This window comes from Argentina silus, assembly GCF_951799395.1.
Source record: "Argentina silus genome assembly, chromosome: 3".
NCBI lineage: Eukaryota > Metazoa > Chordata > Actinopteri > Argentiniformes > Argentinidae > Argentina > Argentina silus.
The window spans coordinates 4925544-4943956 of record NC_139657.1 but is presented as its reverse complement, the minus strand read 5'-3'; the positions used below and the strand labels follow the sequence as shown (position 1 = coordinate 4943956).

The following is an 18413-nucleotide window of genomic DNA, read 5'->3' as shown; positions in this document are numbered from 1 at the left end:
CTTCTAGGCACGTACGCACACCCACACACATACAGGCTGTTTACAAAAAAGTGTCTGAATTTGCTTCTAAATTATCCATCCAGCTACCAGAAATACATATAGATCTCTCATCAAGCAACTAACACATACAGTAGGAGCTTGGAGATAATTGGGAATATAATTAGGAAAAGGGGTAATTTGCCTGTACAGTAATACAAGTGCACTCTTTCCTCCAAACACAAGCATTACTTTGTTCATAGTTTACAATACAGAGTTGACTTGGGTGAGAAAATTATAAGATTAGTATTAATATACATAGTACCCTGTGAAATAGTCCTTCTATGAAACCACTAGATGACAGTGAAATCAAAGGAAGACAAAAAATGATTTTGTTGATTCTCTCATAATCACACATATGGCGAGGAAGAGAGGTAGTATTTAAAAACAAAATAAAGAAAACTTGGAATATTTCAATAACAGTATTAAAGGTATAAACCATAGACGTCTGGCTAATGTCCAATAGGGATCTTACAAACATGCGCAGCAATCAGCAGTCTAAAATATTATAGTCTTAGTTGGCCAGATGGAGTACGAAGTTCAACATGGGATTCAGTGAGGAAATATGCTTTTTTTGCACCAGCCACTGGCAATGTAGTTCTCCACTTGGCCACATGGTGTAAACTGGCTTCAAAATCTCTGGGCAGGATTGCTCCCCGGTGTCAAACACGCCATACACATCGTTTTTCGTAGGACCAGTAGGTGGAGTTGTGTTATTTCCCTTTTAAAATCAGCCCTTCTTCTCTTGCAAAGTTTTTATCATGCTGTGCTGTCTGTTTGGGTTTTTGGTTTGATAAAGATGGCGACCAGTTCAGAGCGTAGCCCCCCTCCCTTTCCCGATTCCGAGGACCAGGAACTAGAGGCTGAAGAAGAAGTTGGAGACGACAATAGCGATGAAGGAGAAGATATCTTTCTTGGAGCAGTGAGTGTTTTCCTCACATTAGTCAATTGGCTCGCCATGATTGGAAGAACTCTCCGCTCCCCCCGAGTTGCTAACTTGCTAATATAGCCAACTATTAAACTAGGGCCTGTGAAAGCCTGTCTGTGGGGTTACATAGCTAGCTATAGGCTTGACATCCAACTACCTATGCTGTCTACAATTGCATACCTACACTAATGCAAGCTACTCTCGACTGCACTTGATTTTCACTGTTCACACGACGTACAAAACAAGGCCGGAAGTTAGTGCGAGGTAGCTAACAAAGTTGTAATGCTGCAAGTCTACTCGACTTGCCATTATCTTCGAATAAAACAGCTAGCAACTCTAGCAGGGCAGGGTTATAACAACTAGCCGTGCCTGTAGACGTTTACAACAACTCGTTATTCGTTTTGATCCGCTGCAGACAACTAACGTTAGAGAAAACTAACGATCGTTTATACACGTCATTGCCATAAGATGACGCCTAGATAGTTGTGTTGAAGGCTGGACAGCCGTTCTCACAACTCCACTGGTTTGTGGCACTTCGCTACTCTGTTGTCATCACACTGTCAGGAGAACTTGAAGTCATTCAATGACAGTAGCTTTAACGTTACAACAACAACAACAACCCACCCATGGAGTTGTAAGTACAGCTAGTGCAGTGACTATGCTATCCCTGCAAAAAAAAAAAACTGCACCGGATTCAGAGAGAACGGCAAGGCTCGAAACTTAATTGTATTGTAATTTGTATTACAACAATATTTGTATAACAATCTCAGCAGCAAATCTCTCTCTCTCACTGCCCCATTAGCGTTGTCAGCAAATTTACGCGCAATGGGTGATTTGCACATTTGCCTATTGGATTATGTATGCCATGAAGTTCAGGAAAAGAGGCTAGCTCAGCCCCTCAAGTCATGTGAGTCTCAGATGGTGACCACATGGTCAGAACCAGGATGTGTGTCCACTGATCAACAACTCAAGTTTAAGTTATGAATGATTGAGATTGCTCTGTGTGTGTAGACCTGAATGTGTTATTTCTGGTACCCTCCTGGCTTTCCCTGTGCAGGTAATTATACTCTCTAAGTACATTCGCTTTTTTAAAGGTCTGATGTGCAACAATTTTACATGGAAATAGCACTAGATGTCCAGAATTAATATATAGCCTAGCTGTCATAGAATGACAAACTCTTTGACATAAACTCACCTGAACCCAGAAAATGGCATGGTTAGGCTGCAATACACAGGGAAAGCTGATCCGAGATGCTAGTGGTGTCTATGGGATTCTGTCATACCCTCTTGTTTCTGCATGGAAATATGGAACAGAGGTGACTTTTTGCAGACTTCATTTTGACATCAGGAAAATATAGTATGATTACATTCTATGCTTTTGCTAGATCCGATTGGTCATCAGCGAGGAGAAGTGTATATCTAAGTGGCGTTGTGTCAATAGAGGGTGCTCGGGCACCGCCCCACCAAACACCAAACAGGAAAAGAATAATAATTGTAAAAATAAATACATTTGTTTCCAGAAATCAATATTCAACATTCTAAACAGCAGAATAATATATTTATTATTATTATTATTATTATTATTATTATTGTTATAATTATTATTAATGGGCTTGCTTTACCAAATGTCAGTTTTTTCAATTAGTAGAACAGTAGAACATCAATTAGTAGAACACTCTGCAACATGTCTGCTTATAGTAACTGAACCAACTGTAAGCTCACTGGGTAGGTAATTGCGTGGCTTGCATTACAGTTGAGCTGAAAGCTAGCAAGCTAACACAGTCGTTAGCTGAACTGTGAACCCGGCCAGATAGCTATGATAACCTACTGGTGTTCATTTGAGCCGTGCGTCGCCGCGACCCCGCGAGTGGAATGAGATTTCCGATACCGAAAAAATAGTAAACTTCGGGAGTGGATTTCTCCAAATCAGTGTTCAGTAATACTCGGTCTGTAACGCTCGTTATTAGGAGTTGAGTGACAAATTGTGTATGATGTCAATCATTGTCAGTAGCATAAGCTAAATAGTGTGGGAGCTTTGTCTATTCCATATCTTCAGATAGATCAGATGTCATCGCTGTAGGCTATCCAAGCCATCAAACATGAGAGAATGGTAAAAGTTAGGCTACAGTAGGTAACTGTTTAACATTAGAATTTGTCAACGACGGCAGGGCGACAACTGTTAACACGGCAGTAGTAGTGAGTTTACTGGCCATTTTCCCACATTTTTGAGGGGCATTACACCTCGGCAAAACAGCCACCAGGATGCTAACTGGTTTTAAAAAGTTAGCGCCCGTTACAAACTTGGTCTTTTAACTTTTTAATGTTTGTCATTATAAACTAGTATCATCTTGGAAATTATTGAACAGATTCATGCTTTCAAATTTGATGAATCGTCAATTTCATAAAATGCTAATGGTGAAATGAATTCGGAAATCTGGTCCGGACACTGCTCCTCACCACAGCCTCGGCCCAAATGTGTGGACAATATCAGGCACCTCCCTAATGTGCACACCCATTGTTTGATAGTGAAATCTTGAGTGGCCATGACAATGTTATACCTCATCACATGATTCAATAGAGAACATTTTCACCCCTGAAACTTTGCTAAAGGAAAATATAAAAATTGCACAAATTGCTTAGATCAGTGCAAGTGTTTTGCACTTGTAAATGGCACCTTCAAATTGTAAAATGTTACCGCATTCGAAAAATAATTTTGTGGAGTCAAATGTTACTTTTTTTCAGATTTAACAATTTCCATGATAAATTAAAACGCTGGGCTGTCTTCCTTTTCTCCAGGACGACCCCTTAGAGACCAAGATGGATCCTCCTTTGCCTGCAAATGACATCACAACCAAATCACAGAGAGACATCTTTAGTGAGCCTCCCCCTGACATCTTCAGTGACCCCTTAAGTGACCCTGTTGGCCAAACTAAAAGTGATGTCATCAATAATCCAGCCAAAGAAATTGTCAGTGAGCCCACGAATGTCATAGAGGTGGCAAGTGACGACATGGAAGAGGCAACTGACATTGCTGAAGCTCTGGTAGACATAACTGAAACGCCAACTGACATTGCTGAAGCCCTGATAGACATAACTGAAACGCCAACTGACATTGCTGAAGCCCTGATAGACATAACTGAAACGCCAACTAACATCACAGAGGCAGTAAGTGGCAATGCTGAAGCTCCAAAAGATATCTTTGAAGACTCAACTGACATCATGGAAGCAACAAGTTACATTCCTGAAGTGCCAAAAGACGTAATTAAAGAGCCCTGTGACGTCATGGAAGCAGCAAATGACATAGTGGAAGCAGCAAGTAACATTGCTGAAGCACCAAAAGACATCATTAAAGAGCCCTGTGACGTCATGGAAGCAGAAAGTGACACTGATGAAGAGCCAGAAGACACAATTGAAGAGCCACGTGATGTCATGGAAGCAGCAAATGACATAGTGGAAGCAGCAAGTGACACTTCTGAAGAGCCAGAAGACATAATTGAAGAGCCACGTGATGTCATGGAAGCAGCAAATGACACGGTGGAAGGAGCAAGTGACACTGCTGAAGAGCCAGAAGACATCATTGAAGAGCCACGTGATGTCATGGAAGCAGCAAGTGACACTGCTGAAGAGCCAGAAGACATCATTGAAGAGCCACGTGATGTCATGGAAGCAGCAAATGACACAGTGGAAGCAGCAAGTAACACTGTTGAAGCGCCAAAAGACGCCATTAAAGAGCTGAGTGACATCACCGAACCACCAAGTGATATCTTCAGCGAACCATTAAACGCAAATAACGAACCAGAAAATGACATTGAGTCACACACCGAGGCGTCTAGCGCACCGATGATCGACATCCTCAGTGAACCCTTGAGGAACGACATTAAGGAGCCCACCAAAACTGACATCATTGATCCATTGGCTGACATCCTCAACGACACTCCGCTCAGTGATGTCAAAGCACCGGTGGCGGACATAACCAACAAGCCACCGAGGGACCTGTTTGAGGATGAACCGAGTGACCTGTTCAGAGAACTGCCACAGAGCAGCACTGCCAAGCAACAGCAAACCAACCTCTTCAATGAACCTGACGATGAGGACCTCTTCAGCGAATCATTGGCTAGCGCCTCAAGCAAATCTCATAATGTTCTTTTCGATGAAGTAGTTGGAGCGGCCAAAGGTGACAGTGTCTGCGGGCCTCTGAGTGATAATTACACTGAGGACCCCACCGACATCTTCACAGAGGAAGCTCTCACCAGTGTCCCCAGTGCTGTCAACACCAGCAGTGTCAACCCCAAGACCAATGGAGTCCACTCTGATGAGGAACCTGATATATTTGCAGGTACAGTAGGAATGGCAGTTCAGTTGTTTACAGGTTGTTACATGTCATGCTTCGTTGGATGTGGAAACATGACATTCTGCTACAAATGTGATCAAAATCTTTCTGATTTAACCTTTGAGCTGGAGACGATAGTGTATCTTTCAGAAAACCAGTCAGCCAAGCCCTCATTCTCTCAGAACAAGGTTCCATTTTGACATGTTGATAAATGATGCCTATTGGCTGCAGTATGCCCTACAGAAGAGTCATATTTCTTTGCACTGCACTTCTTGGTCAGTGGACCAAAGATCATACACATACATATGGACTGCTGTGTGTGTGTGTGTCACTGTTAGAGCTGATAAGAAGATTGCTGTCTCAGCGTTGTGCTTCAGGAAGCAAAAAGCTGAAGTAGGAGTGTCCTCCACTGTCCCCGTTAATGTCCAGGGGCACAGAGTAGAACCTTCCTGGGAAAGTGCTAGATAGACAAGAATGCTGCCCCCCTTATGCACACACACACACACACTGTTGCTTTTTGGTCTTCTCAAATGGCTCTTGCAATGGCATTTTTCCTGCAATCCATTGTCTTGTCTTACTTGACTTTTAACAGTATTTTTGTTACAGACTCTCTGGTCCCCATGATCTGGAGGATATGATTAGAGTGGAAGAGGAATGCTTATGCCCTGTGCCGTCTTGTATACTGTAGACTGTGCGTCTGTCAGAGACAGTCCCTCTGTTGTTAGCAAAAGCTCCAAGACGTTTGAGCGACCTGGCGGGCCACTCAGATTAGATTGAAATGCGTCATCGAGACTGGGGCCGGTATTAGATATTATCGAATTATATCTGGAGCATATCGTGATATTGTTGTATCGCAGAAAAGTCTTTAAAAGTGCTTAAAACTCAGCAGATATGTGCATTACTGCAAGTGCAGTATCACGCTTTTTGCAAGGCAAAGCACGTCTAGCAGTGACAACCTGTCTCTTTGTTTCAACAGATTATTTACAATACCAATAAGTAAATAACATGGCAATACTAGCACTCTGAAATAGAAACATAAATGATGGTTTAATGCATAATGAGCATAGTCACTGTGGACGTGTTTCGGCGTCAAGCCTTCTTCAGCACGTCAATGGGAAATTTGACTTTGCTTTGTTATTTTGCCATTGCAAAAAACTGTCTGCCACATGAGAGGCAGATGTAGTCATTGTTCTATTGCCCCTGCAATCTGGTTTTTAACCCGCACTAAAGTACCACACTAAAACTTCCCCAGTTACAATGCAAATGAAAAGAACCTGTGTGTATACACAACAGTCTGCCTACTGGGAGTTGATGAGCAGCTGCTATCTGTGACACACCCGTAGAACCAGTTACTGTGCAGTAAATAACTTTGGTTGCCAATCCAACAGTTTGGAAGTCTGTATGTGGCCAAGTGACTCGACCAATATTCAATTACTTCCAGATTTCAGCACACCTGGGCATGCACTTTGCAGGCGTTATCCCTTTTTGGGTCTCTCAGCATTGACTACCAGATCCTCCTTCTCGCCTATAAAGCACTACTCCAACTGCTCAAACTGTTTTTCATGAACACACCTCCAATACAGATTCCCTCCCTATGGCAACACAAACGGGTTGATCAGAAAATGTTCTTGCTTTGGGCCCAGCGGCAAATAGAAGCCATAGTGTGTTAATCGTTATGTTTTGGATGTGCACAGTATTCATCATGTCATTGTATGTTTCTCTCCCCCTCTCTTTTTCTCCCCCCCACTTTTTGTCCCCCTCTGTCTTTTTGTCCCCCTCTGTCTTTCTCAGAAGCCACTGTGGAGCTGTCTCTGGACAGTCCTCGGAATGACAGGAAAAAGAAGGAGGCGGCGAAGCCCTCTGCATCCGCCCCTTCCCTCTCTGTCGCACCGAGCGTCTCCAAACCACAGCCCAAAACCCTGGAGGAGGTACAGAACATTGGGGGTCTAACTGTGGCTGATGACCTCACTGTCACAAATTGCATTATGCCAGCCAGGGTAGTCAAAGTGTGTAATCAGTCGGTCCGATCTTTAAGATTTTTGCATGCAAAGAGGCCCTGCTGAAGTCCTGGAACCTGCACTGCTACAATGATGTCGACACAGTAATAGGCATGGTTTTGGTGGGCTAATGTAAGCCGCTAGCTTTGGTTGCAAGCACAAGGTCCCGAGTTTACGTCTCAGGTCGATCAGGCAAGCACGAGAACTGAGTTACAAGTGTCATGCTTTTCAGTGTTAAAGGTCATGTCCATAATTATAGCCATTTTGTTTGAGTTTGTGGACTTTGGATACTCAGATTATGACCACTGACTGAATTACTGTTTTTGAATGACTGAATTACTGTTACTGTTTTGTCTTAACTGTAGTTGGAGGAGGAGGAGAGTGAAGACAAATTTGAGCTGAATATCTCAATTACCAACCCAGAGAAAGTCGGTGAGCTATTTTGTTACTTTTCCTCCATTTAGCTGACGCTTTTATCCAAAGCGACTTACATTGGGTCAGATGGGGTGGTACATTGCAGTGAGTGCATACATTGTTCAGTATATATGGTCCCAGCGGGAATAGAACCCACAACCTGAGCGTTGTTAGCGCCATGCTCTACCAACTGACGATTTTTGATAACACTGATACATTTGAGAATGATCACACGAACGCAGCAAAAACAAACTTTATTTGTAGTACCTTTCACACAGGGTTGCAGCTTTCAGAGTCAGCACTATTCTAATTTTGAAAATGAGTAACTAATGCTTTGTCACCTCAACCAATAACCATAAACACGCCACGGTAGATCGACACCATAGGTGCATCAAATAGTCCAAAGTGTGTCCCTGCCCTCTCTCCGTCATCTGCACTGAACTGAAAAGAAGGGTCAGTCGGAGCGATATGGACAGGATGGTGGGCTCCAGGTGGCAGCACTTAATTTCCTGTTTCCTCTCGTTCCTTTCACTGTAGAGAGAGTGGAGGGAGACTGTTGTAGATATTGTATGATGCACTACTACTGTATGCTTTCTGATGAATGACCCAGGTACTCATTGTGTCTGCTGTTTTGCAGGGGATGGCATGAATGCGTACATGGCCTACAAGGTGTCCACACAGGTAAAACAAATATTGTTTCCCCATTGTTAGTGCTTTTTCTCTCTCTCTCTCTCTCTCTCTCTCTCTCTCTCTCATATATATCGGAGGAAAATGTGGCCCATGTTGTGTAAATGTGGGTCGCGTGAGACTGCAGACCTCGTAAGCCTCTAACCCAGCCTTTGGTTGACTGTCCCCCTCTCTCAGACAACGCTGGCCATGTTCTAACCCTAACCCTTTGGTTGACTGTCCCCCTCTCTCAGACAACACTGGCCATGTTCCGCAATAAGACGTTCACAGTTCGCCGTCGCTTCAGTGACTTCCTTGGCCTCTACGAGAAGCTCTCGGAGAAACACGCGCAGAACGGCTACATCGTGCCCCCGCCTCCTGAGAAGAGCATCCTGGGTAAGGTCCAGCCATATGCCCAGTTGAACCTTCAAAAACAACCCCTAACACCCAACCCCCTTCCGTGTTGTTAGGTCTGTATGAACCAGACAGGCGTAAGCTACAGTTGATGGCTCCACTTACCTCTTCAATGGTGTGAAGGCTTCAATCTTCCTACGTACACCCCTCCAGTTCCTTTAGTGTCAAAAGCACAAAACAGTTTTTTTTTTGCCTCATAACATTCCCACCGTTCTTCCTTAAAGATGTCATTGATTTCATTTGAGCTTATTGGATATCTCTTTTTAGACCCATTTTCATCTACATTATAAAATGCACCTGTGACTAGCAGTTGGCCAAATGAGGAAGTGAAAGCTTCTGCTTTTTGTTATGGTACAATGACTGGGTGTGCTTCATGGTCTGATTGATGAAATCTAAGATTGCGTGTGAGAGAGAGGGAGAGAGGGAGGGAGAGAGAGAGAGAGAGTGAGTGAGAGAGAGAGTGAGTGCACATTTTCACCCTGATTAATATGGGTTGATGTTTTGGACAGGCATGACGAAAGTGAAGGTGGGAAAAGAAGACCCCTCATCCGCTGAGTTTGTGGAGAGGAGGAGAGCAGCTCTGGAGAGGTATCAGCTTTCAAGACAGTCTTGATTTTCCTAAAATAGCCAAATAGGAATAGACAGCATCAGACAGTAGAGTTGGGATCATTAATGCCATCCAACATCAATTGGCAGTAAATAGAATTTCAGATTAGTGTTGATTTTAAATGTAAATATGTTTTGGTTGAATGAATCAATCCAAACCTCTTGTGAAGATTTTCTGTGTGCATCCATTCAAGCCTTCTAGTAGCCTTCTAGTATTTCTGTTTCCTACAGTCAAGAGAAATAGAAACAATCTCAATCCCAATGCATTTGTTTTGAAGTCTATAATCACTGGGGCGAGATAATGTGAACTGTAAGAATACCTCTTCAAGTCACTGTATGGATAGATGGATGGCTAGATAGATAGATGGATCTGTTGATGCAGTAGATGGGTTGATGGATAGCCTTTTATTTGGTTTGTCACCTGACAGGTATCTCCAAAGAGTGGTCTGCCACCCATCGCTTCTGCAGGACCCTGATGTCCGGGAGTTCTTGGAGAGAGAAGAGGTACCCCTGAACCTTTTACTGCTCATCGTTCAGAAAATATTGGCTGGACTATAAGTGATGGACTATAAGTGATGGTCGACCACAGATGATCTGTGGTCGCTTGTCTTCTCAGTGACCTGCTGGTGATAACTGTTCATGATTAATCATTTTTATGTGCTAATATAAAATGTGATACTCACAACTGATTGATATGTAAAAGGAATGACATGTGATTCATGTGTGTGTTTTGCAGTTGCCAAGGGCAGTGAGCACCCAGGCTCTGAGTGGGGCTGGCTTCCTGAAGATGATCAATAAGGCCACAGACTCTCTCAGTAAGATGACCATCAAGATGAACGAATCGGACGTGGTGAGTTTCCCCCCCCCCCCCCAACGTGATGTGCTGTGCTCCCCTAGCAATCTCATTGATAAAGCTTACAAATGTAATATCTATCTATTCTAAGGAGGGCCTTAGTTAATCTTTCTCTCTCTCAATCAATCTCTCTCTCTGCCATCGCTCAAAGAGTTAGAATAAGTACAATTACCCAAAAATCGACCACATTTTTCATGTTCTTGTCTACTCAACATGCACTGCCTGGTCAATGCTCTCCACTGATATCTTCCACCATAAATTACAAATCGCTAATCAGTAGACTCACTCGATGTCACAGATTTGCTCACAGTATTAAATCTTTTTAATTGCCCATAAACCCTTCACATATCTGGGTTGATTATCTGTATGAAAATGTAGTCCGTCCGTGGCCTGGGGTGGTCCAGTGGTCTAGCACCATGTCCTACAAAGCACACGTATGCACACGTAAGCACACGTATGCACACGTATGCACACGTATGCACACGTATGCCCATGCATGGGTTCGAATCCGGCCAATGTCCTGCCGACATGCCCTCTCCTCCTCAGGAGATTTCTGGAAGGCGCCAGTAGAGCTGGCTGCCTGTTTCAGCAGCTCTGTTATTTATAGTAGTTTATAGTCGTTTTTTAACACTGTTTCTTAATACCGACATCGAAATTGAACCAAAATAACCACGGACACTAAACTTTTTATTTACTTTTTCACCATTTTACTACTCATGGGGGACTGTTTTTATTCCTGGTGGATTTGCGTGCTGCAAGACCGCGATTGTGTACTTCCGAGAACAGCTGATCGCGTCGGCTCAACCTAATAGTTGTAGGCGGGCGGCCCACTGTACCGGAGGAAATAAGGAGACGGCATCGGGGAAGCAGAGTCACATGGGGAGGACATTGATGGTCTTTCACATTGCATCTTGGACTACGTTAACTCTCTACTAGGAGAGTGCTGTGTTTTCCCAACAACAAGCCTTGGATTACAAGTGACCTAAAGGCCCTCCTCAATGATAAGAAGAGAGCCTTCAGGTCTGGTGACGAGGAAGAACTGAAGCGGGTGAAGAGGAAGCTCATGGAGAAGCTGCAGGAGAGCAGGGACACCTACAGGCGGAAAATGGAGGACAGCAACACGAGAGGTGTGGAGGGGGGGGGGGGGGGGGGGCTCATTGTCTCCCTCCCCCCAGCTCCACCAACGACTCTCCACTCTGTCCCCCTCCTCCTTCTCCTCCCCTCCAGCCATGCTCAGCTACCGGACCTGTCCCCTCTGTATCTTCCTACTCGTCTCAATACATTCCCCTCCTAATTTGTTATTTTACAACAAAAAAAATGCTGAATTTGTAAATTTAAATTTGTACTAAATGCTGATTTGTAAATTGCCATTGCCTGTGTTGTGTTGTGCTGTAGTGGTTTGAGGAGAAGCTGCAGGAGGTGGAGTCTGAGGACCAGCAGCTGCGGAAGCTCCACGTCATGGTGGAGTCTCTGGTCAATCACAGAAAAGGTCAGCTGCAGGGCTGTCACGTTTGGATTGAGACTTCAAATGCACTAGCATGTGATATGACAACATTGTTGCAATGATTGTTACATGAGGAAATCAAAGAGGTTACGTGAGGAAATCAAAGGGGTGTAGCTAGCTGACTCATTTCTCTTGCGTAATTCACAGAGTCAGAAAGGCCATGCATAGACTTGTAAATTGCGAAAGTTAATTTCAGGATGGTTTTACAGTACGTCCTGAAAGGTACAAATTGGACAGTTTCCCCAATTGAACTCAGCCTTCCCACAAGCCAAGCGTATACCATTAAGGCCAAGAGGATGTCCTCGTGTATCATTGTAACATTTGTGCTTACATGTCTCAAGCAGGGCTATCCATCACTGGGTTCCAAATCACTTGTGAATAAACACCTACTGCGTTCCCCTCCCTCAGAGTTGTCGGTGAACACGGCGGGCTTTGCTAAGAGCGTGGCCATGCTGGGCAGCTCGGAGGACAACACGGCCCTGTCGCGCGCCCTCTCCCAGCTGGCCGAGGTGGAGGACAAGATGGAGCAGCTGCACCAGGACCAGGCGGCCAACGACTCCTACAACTTCGCGGAGCTCCTGGCCGACTACGTCCGCCTGCTCGGCTCCGTACGGGTACGGAAGGGAGCTGGCTAAACACACTCGTACATGAAGGGCCCCAACGTGCTTAGGGTTAGGGGTTAGGGGTCAGGGGTTAGGGGTTAAGCAAATAGTGCTGAGCAGAGCAAAAATAATACATTTCATTGTTACATTTTACTCCCCAGTATAGTACAGTCTCTGTGCTGCCGTTAACTTCTCAGTGTAAAGATGGCTTAATACAACAGTTTACAACGAAATGCGTCAATCTCGTCATCTTAATGTGATTCTCATTAGAGGTGTGTGTGTGTGTGTGTGTGTGTCTTCAGGCTTCCTTTGACCAGCGGATGAAGTCCTGGCAGCGCTGGCAGGATGCTCAGAACATGCTGCAGAAGAAGCGGGAGACAGAGGCCAAACTGCTGTGGGCCAACAAGCCTGAAAAACTTCAGCAGGCCAAGGATGACATTGCTGAGGTACCCCGCTGCCCATCTCCTTCTGCCCCTTTTGGTCTAGAAGAGAGAGCACACTCCCAAATGCACTCCGCTGTGGTAGTGGTTTCAGGGTGTCATCAGACATTGCTCTATTCCCAAGCCAAGTACGCTGGTCAACTGGAATGTCACTGCAGACGCAAACAATCGTGCAACGCTGAAACACTGACATGAAAATGTAGCTATTTGACTGCTAAATTCGCTCCCACTGTAAAAAAAAATTGAATAGTCTTGATTATTTCACTTTCCCCATCATCCCAGAAACTGACTGGGGAAAAATGTCTTAGTTAGAAGACCTATTTTTTTAAATCGGCTTCCAGATATATAAGCAACTGTTCACCATGTTAGCAAGTCAGCCAAGTAACTACTGGGATTACATTGGCATTGGGATTACACTGGGATTACATTGGCATATACAATTACATTGGCATTTTTGTTAGTCATTTAAATTATTCACACGGCAACCTAAATATTGTGTTGGCGTTGCAAAATCTAAGAGATTCCGTTGAAATGACCGACCTCTAATTATAAATTAGTATGTATATGTAGATGATGCTGTGTGGAAGCCTTGCCTGGGAAACCGTAGGATTTTGACAGATTCAAACAGCATGGTCTCTGGCCTATCCATTAGTTTGTCTTTCAATTGATATTGTAACTACAGTATTTAAACCTGAAACTGCTTACAAGGTTAGATTCCTTGTACGTAGTTCTCTCAGAACGAGTAGAAATTATAACTGCACCTTTTTATTTATCACAAGGTTGGAAGATTGCAACCACACTAGCTATCTGAACACTACGCTATTTAGCTTTCATGTCTTTGTGTACAGTTTGTATTTCTTGTGCACACCAGACAATTCCTAAATGCTATGTTCTATCGCACTAAAGTGACCATCAAAGGAATTTTCAATTCAGGCTGCGTTCAGGCAGGCCTTTTATATCCCTTCAGATGCTACAGCACATTATCTATGCTCTCCCTCTCTACTCTTCTCCGCAGTGGGAGGCTAAGGTGACCCAGTATGAGAGAGATTTTGACAAGGTGTCCGCTACTGTTCGCAAGGAGGTGCTCAGGTTTGAGGTACGTTCAGCTTTTAAAAAAAATAAATATATATATTTTTTTTTTTTACTCATTTTGTGTGTGTGAAGTTTGTGTCTAAATGACTGAATAAGAGGGAGAGGGCTCCAAACTATATTTTCCTTTTGAAACATTTGTCTCTATCGTCATATTTTCATCCCAACAGAAAGAGAAGGCCAGAGATTTCAAAAAACAGATCATAAAATATCTGGAGTCTCTGCTACAGTCACAGCAACAGGTGAGTTTCTCTTCATACGCAGAAAGGTTAACACTTTGAAAGTAAGACATTAGATGTTCATTAATAAAAAAAATAAAAATATCTCAATTATTTTGGGTACATGGTTGACGGCTTTCAATGCTCATTGTCTCTTTTAGCTGATCAAGTACTGGGAGGCGTTTTTGCCAGAGGCTAAAGCGATCGCGTGATGGAGCGCTCCGGCCTTTTGTACGAAAGAAGAGGAGGCTGCCTTTTTATACACTTTACCTCTTGCCTATAAACCAAGAAAGTAACCCGCGAGTGTGCTGCAAAGGGAAAAAAAAAGAGATACAATCGACTAGAGTTTTTAATAACCCTAAACCTATAGCTCTTCATTCTAACTGTTGTATTAATAATTGTATATTTTCATTTAACCTTACACATATATTTTCTTAATGGCTAAGAAATGAGACTTTAGAGCTTGTTTGGATGGGTGTGGGCGTGTTGGTGGCTGGGTGGGTGGGCTGTACTTTTTTGTGTATGCAAACAAATGTCTTTATAACTGTCACAGATTATTCCATTAGTTTCCACCGGAGAGGAGAAGGAAGTCGTAGTTCTCGTGGTTAAGGATGTTGCACTATGAGGTAGATTTAATACACCATCAGCATTGTTTAACGTTTACAACAGGTGGCGCTCTTCCATCACAGACGCAAAGATGGGAGTGTGTCTGGAGCTTTTAAAGGGGACCTAGTTGAATGAAATGCTCAATGAACACTAGCTTCTATCCCCTATATAGGCACAAGATCTGAAGGGATGGGGCAGGAGTAAGCAACAGCAGAGCACTTCCACCCAGGCTTTCAAAGGGTTAGGTGGAAATATCACCCTATTACTAATACCTATCTCTTCCTTCCAGATCTAGAGTAGGGGAGGGATATGGGCTAGGGCCTCTATTGGGAATGAAGCAAAAGACCTGCCCAGCCACTCAGCCTGCATTGTTTGGGAAGATATGTAGATGTAGTCACAGGTTGACACTAAGTCTAATTTCTTATTAATTGATTGATGGGTCTCAACCCCACATTTTAGACATGATCGGTTTAATCACTGTGCAATGTAGACACCATCATAACTAGTAATCCATGCCTATACATTTGAGTGACATTTTTTGCCTCAATGTAAATGCAATGAAAAGTAACTTACACCTCCCGCAAAAAGTTAGTGGAATGAAAGAATTTAAGGAGTCAAAACTAGCCCAGTCTATAACTGTTAAAAAAAAAAGACTGCCTGTCTTTCTGACCGTCTTTTCTGTTGTATCAATGGAACCCGTGGGTTTACAGAAGTTCACCAGTGGCATGTAACAAGTATGTGCCACAACTCACATGCAACACTCATGGAATTGGAAGCCAGTATCGGGTTGGTTTTGCACCCCCATTCATTTGGATGGAAACCATTTGTATCCAAGAATTGTGTGAAAATAAGCGTTTAAGGAATCATTTTTGTAAATTGTGTTCATATTAGACTTGTCAATCTAATCCAAATGTTGTTGTTTTTTAATGCTAAAACATTTTGGGGATGAAGCAAATGTCGGTCAGGAAAATATTCAACACCCAATAATCTTTGCATTCCTGTTTTCTATGTGGAACAGGAAGTAGTTTAAAAAATGTAGTTGCCTTCCCAATCATCAACAGAACTAGGGTAAACATGGGTGTTTTATTTGATTAAGGTAGTAAAATATTTGGGAGGAGTAAACCCTCTATTATTATGATTTAAGATCATAAATCATATAGCAGTTGGAAGCAAGTTAGTAAACCATATTAACCCTACAAAGCATCCATGCATTCTGCTGTGTAAAAGCTAGCCTCTTACACAGTGACTGACATGTTTACTTAACACAGCAATGTCAACTGCCATTTCAAGGTAACCCAATTGAGAAAAGATGGCTGCTTGTATGTCGTTTTTGAAACCGTTACAAATACAGAATCTGTTTTTACTGGTACAGAGAGCAAAAATACATTCAAGGTGTACATTTGTATTTGTGAACCCACTGTTCCCTTTTACCCTAGAGGCAGATGGACACCTGTTATGATTGAATGTATTGTATCTCAGAAATCATGGGATTCAGAGCAATGACTTAAGGAACGGAGTCAGTCCATTCCCTTGTGATAAAGCACAGTCATTTTCATAAGGCTGGTCCTCAACCCCTTTTCAGTTGAACTAACATCACCTTCTTTAATGCAGTATGAGTAGAAAACACACTCAAACTATGGCAGAATCGAAAACAAATCTGCTGTGGTGATGTTTATGAAGTGTCACCGTTTATAAATGACTCACATCTCTTATTCTGTAAACGGGAGGAATGTATGTGAGGAAAGTCTGAACCTGTCCAGAAACAACCCTTAGCCGCCTTTGCTCTGAACACGTGTCTGAGAGCATTGGATTGGAAGCTGCCCCCTATAGGCTTGGATGGAACTTTGCCATCTTGCTTATATAGTATGTACCTTATTGTTCCTTCCAGATCTTCACAAGTGTCTAGAAAATGGGGTCTAGGGGTTGTGTCCTAGGTAAGGACAGGGCCCTTATCTAGTAGGTCAAATTCCAGCTTATAGATTTGGTGATTGACCATTACCAAGAGGATGCCATAGTTGGATTCAAATGCTTCTTTTTGCTCCTAAGCCTAATTTGTCTGCATTGTTTTTCTACATTTCTTTTTAGATCTTACAATGTACTAAGATGTTTCACTTTGATATGTTTGTTTTGTAAGCCATAGGCCAATACACAGATCACATGTGTTACTTATATTTGTATTACCACTTTTGAAGTCTAAAATACAGATGTCATTGGTTAAGGTGAAAAATAGATATATACATACTTTTGTAAGGCTCCTTACGTCCCACTCTCTCTCTCTCTCTCTCTATGAAAAATGCTGCTTTCCAATCAATGATCCTTTTGTTACGATATATGAATCTATTCCTGACACCAACATCACATATTTTGCAGTAGCATGCTTTTTCTCACGTGAACTCACAATTGCAGTGATTGCTACACAACAGATGGAACCAAATACTTACAACAGGGTCGTCTGTATTTAGTAGCTTGAACACAAGTTGTTTTGACTGCCATAAATTACGGGAAATAAAGTTATTTGATAAAATTAGTGGCATTTTTTTCTAAATCAGCAGCTCTATTCTGTTGTATGTGCATGCACCCTCAATGTGAGGAAACCAATAAAAGAGTTTTTTTATTGTGTTTTATTCTTATTTTGTTCTGGAGTTCCTGTAATAAAGTACTTGCCCTTGTGTGTTCTACATTCCGGCTCTAGCAGGATCTGGTCCTAACACTGTTGGTTCTGTTGAGTTGAAAATTCTTTCTAGAAGCTGCATTTCAATATATGCATTTCAATGAAGATTTGCAGGATGCTGATGGTGGGAGTTTTGTCACTGTCATGTGAGTTAACAGTTATAACGAGAAAGTGTTGTATTGAAATTATTGGATTTACCTACACAACGCAATTTAGTTGTATCTTGAATGAATATTTAGTTTTTACTCACACATCATAACGTTTGTTTGTAAATGTGAGAGCATTTACTCCCAAAGCGTTATCCCCATTTACGAATCACCATGGATTTCTAAAGGAATGGACTGGTGCAATACAGAGGTTGTGGATACCACACTGTATACACAAGGTCACCTAGAAGTGATTCATGAGAGTTATATTATTTATACTTCATCATTTATAAGAGTCTATTGTCTTTTGTGCTCTTTGAAACATGGATAGGAGTGGTATTCACAACCTCTCATTACACCAGACCATTCCTTTAGAAATCCATGTGGGTCCACAAGTCCACACTAGGAAAAGGGGTGGCTATGACATTAGGAAGCAGCATTATTGTCCACACCTAAACCTAACACCTAAACTTCAACTGTATCACACCTATAGCAAGTAAAATTATGTTCCTATTGGAATTGGAAATGTACCTTTCTTTTTCAATGTATTTCAAGCCATTGATTTGCCAGTATTGTACGGTTCAGTAATGACGTTAACATATAATACCTATTATGCACATTTTCTTTTGTGACACATTATGCGAAATACAGAAAAAAGCAAAACACCCTCAGGTATTTGCCTAAGCAACCCCAAATCGTCCAAGGTCACTATTCAGGTGGAATAATACCTTTCCACACCTGTGGTTCCCTTCACAGGCACAAGATCAAGTCTAAACAAGGCACAACAGGCAGAAGGTATGCCTTGTAAAGCCAAGCTCAAATTCCTACTCAGCAGTGACTTGTAACTTAATAGTCCGGTACATTTCTGAATGGAAACCTACAGACGGTTTATC

The 18413-nt window shown here is 42.6% G+C and overlaps 1 protein-coding gene across 2 annotated transcripts; it reads left to right on the top strand.

Annotated features, from left to right (window-relative positions):
• Positions 1-606: 606 nt before the first annotated feature.
• Positions 607-17322, top strand: snx1a (sorting nexin 1a). 2 transcript variants are annotated; one of them, XM_083665861.1, is made up of 16 exons: positions 607-734; positions 836-958; positions 3761-5300; positions 7086-7222; positions 7657-7723; positions 8343-8386; positions 8626-8767; positions 9295-9373; positions 9820-9895; positions 10128-10241; positions 11640-11733; positions 12157-12362; positions 12653-12796; positions 13806-13886; positions 14050-14121; positions 14259-17322. In XM_083665861.1, exons 2-16 carry the CDS (start codon positions 836-838, stop codon positions 14307-14309), a joined length of 2970 nt encoding a protein of 989 aa, XP_083521987.1. In that variant the 5' UTR covers positions 607-734; the 3' UTR covers positions 14310-17322. The 2 variants fall into 2 exon arrangements, with proteins under 2 accessions (XP_083521987.1, XP_083521986.1); XM_083665860.1 differs by lacking the exon at positions 607-734 and having other exon boundaries at positions 797-958.
• Positions 17323-18413: the final 1091 nt, after the last annotated feature.

Coding starts and splice junctions, on each gene's coding strand:
- snx1a (XM_083665861.1), top strand. CDS start 836: ATGGCGACCAGTTCAGAGCGTAGCCCCCCTCCCTTTCCCGATTCCGAG. Junction 8,768..9,294: donor TCCTGAGAAGAGCATCCTGG/GTAAGGTCCAGC, acceptor TGTTTTGGACAG/GCATGACGAAAGTGAAGGTG. Junction 9,374..9,819: donor AGGAGAGCAGCTCTGGAGAG/GTATCAGCTTTC, acceptor GTCACCTGACAG/GTATCTCCAAAGAGTGGTCT.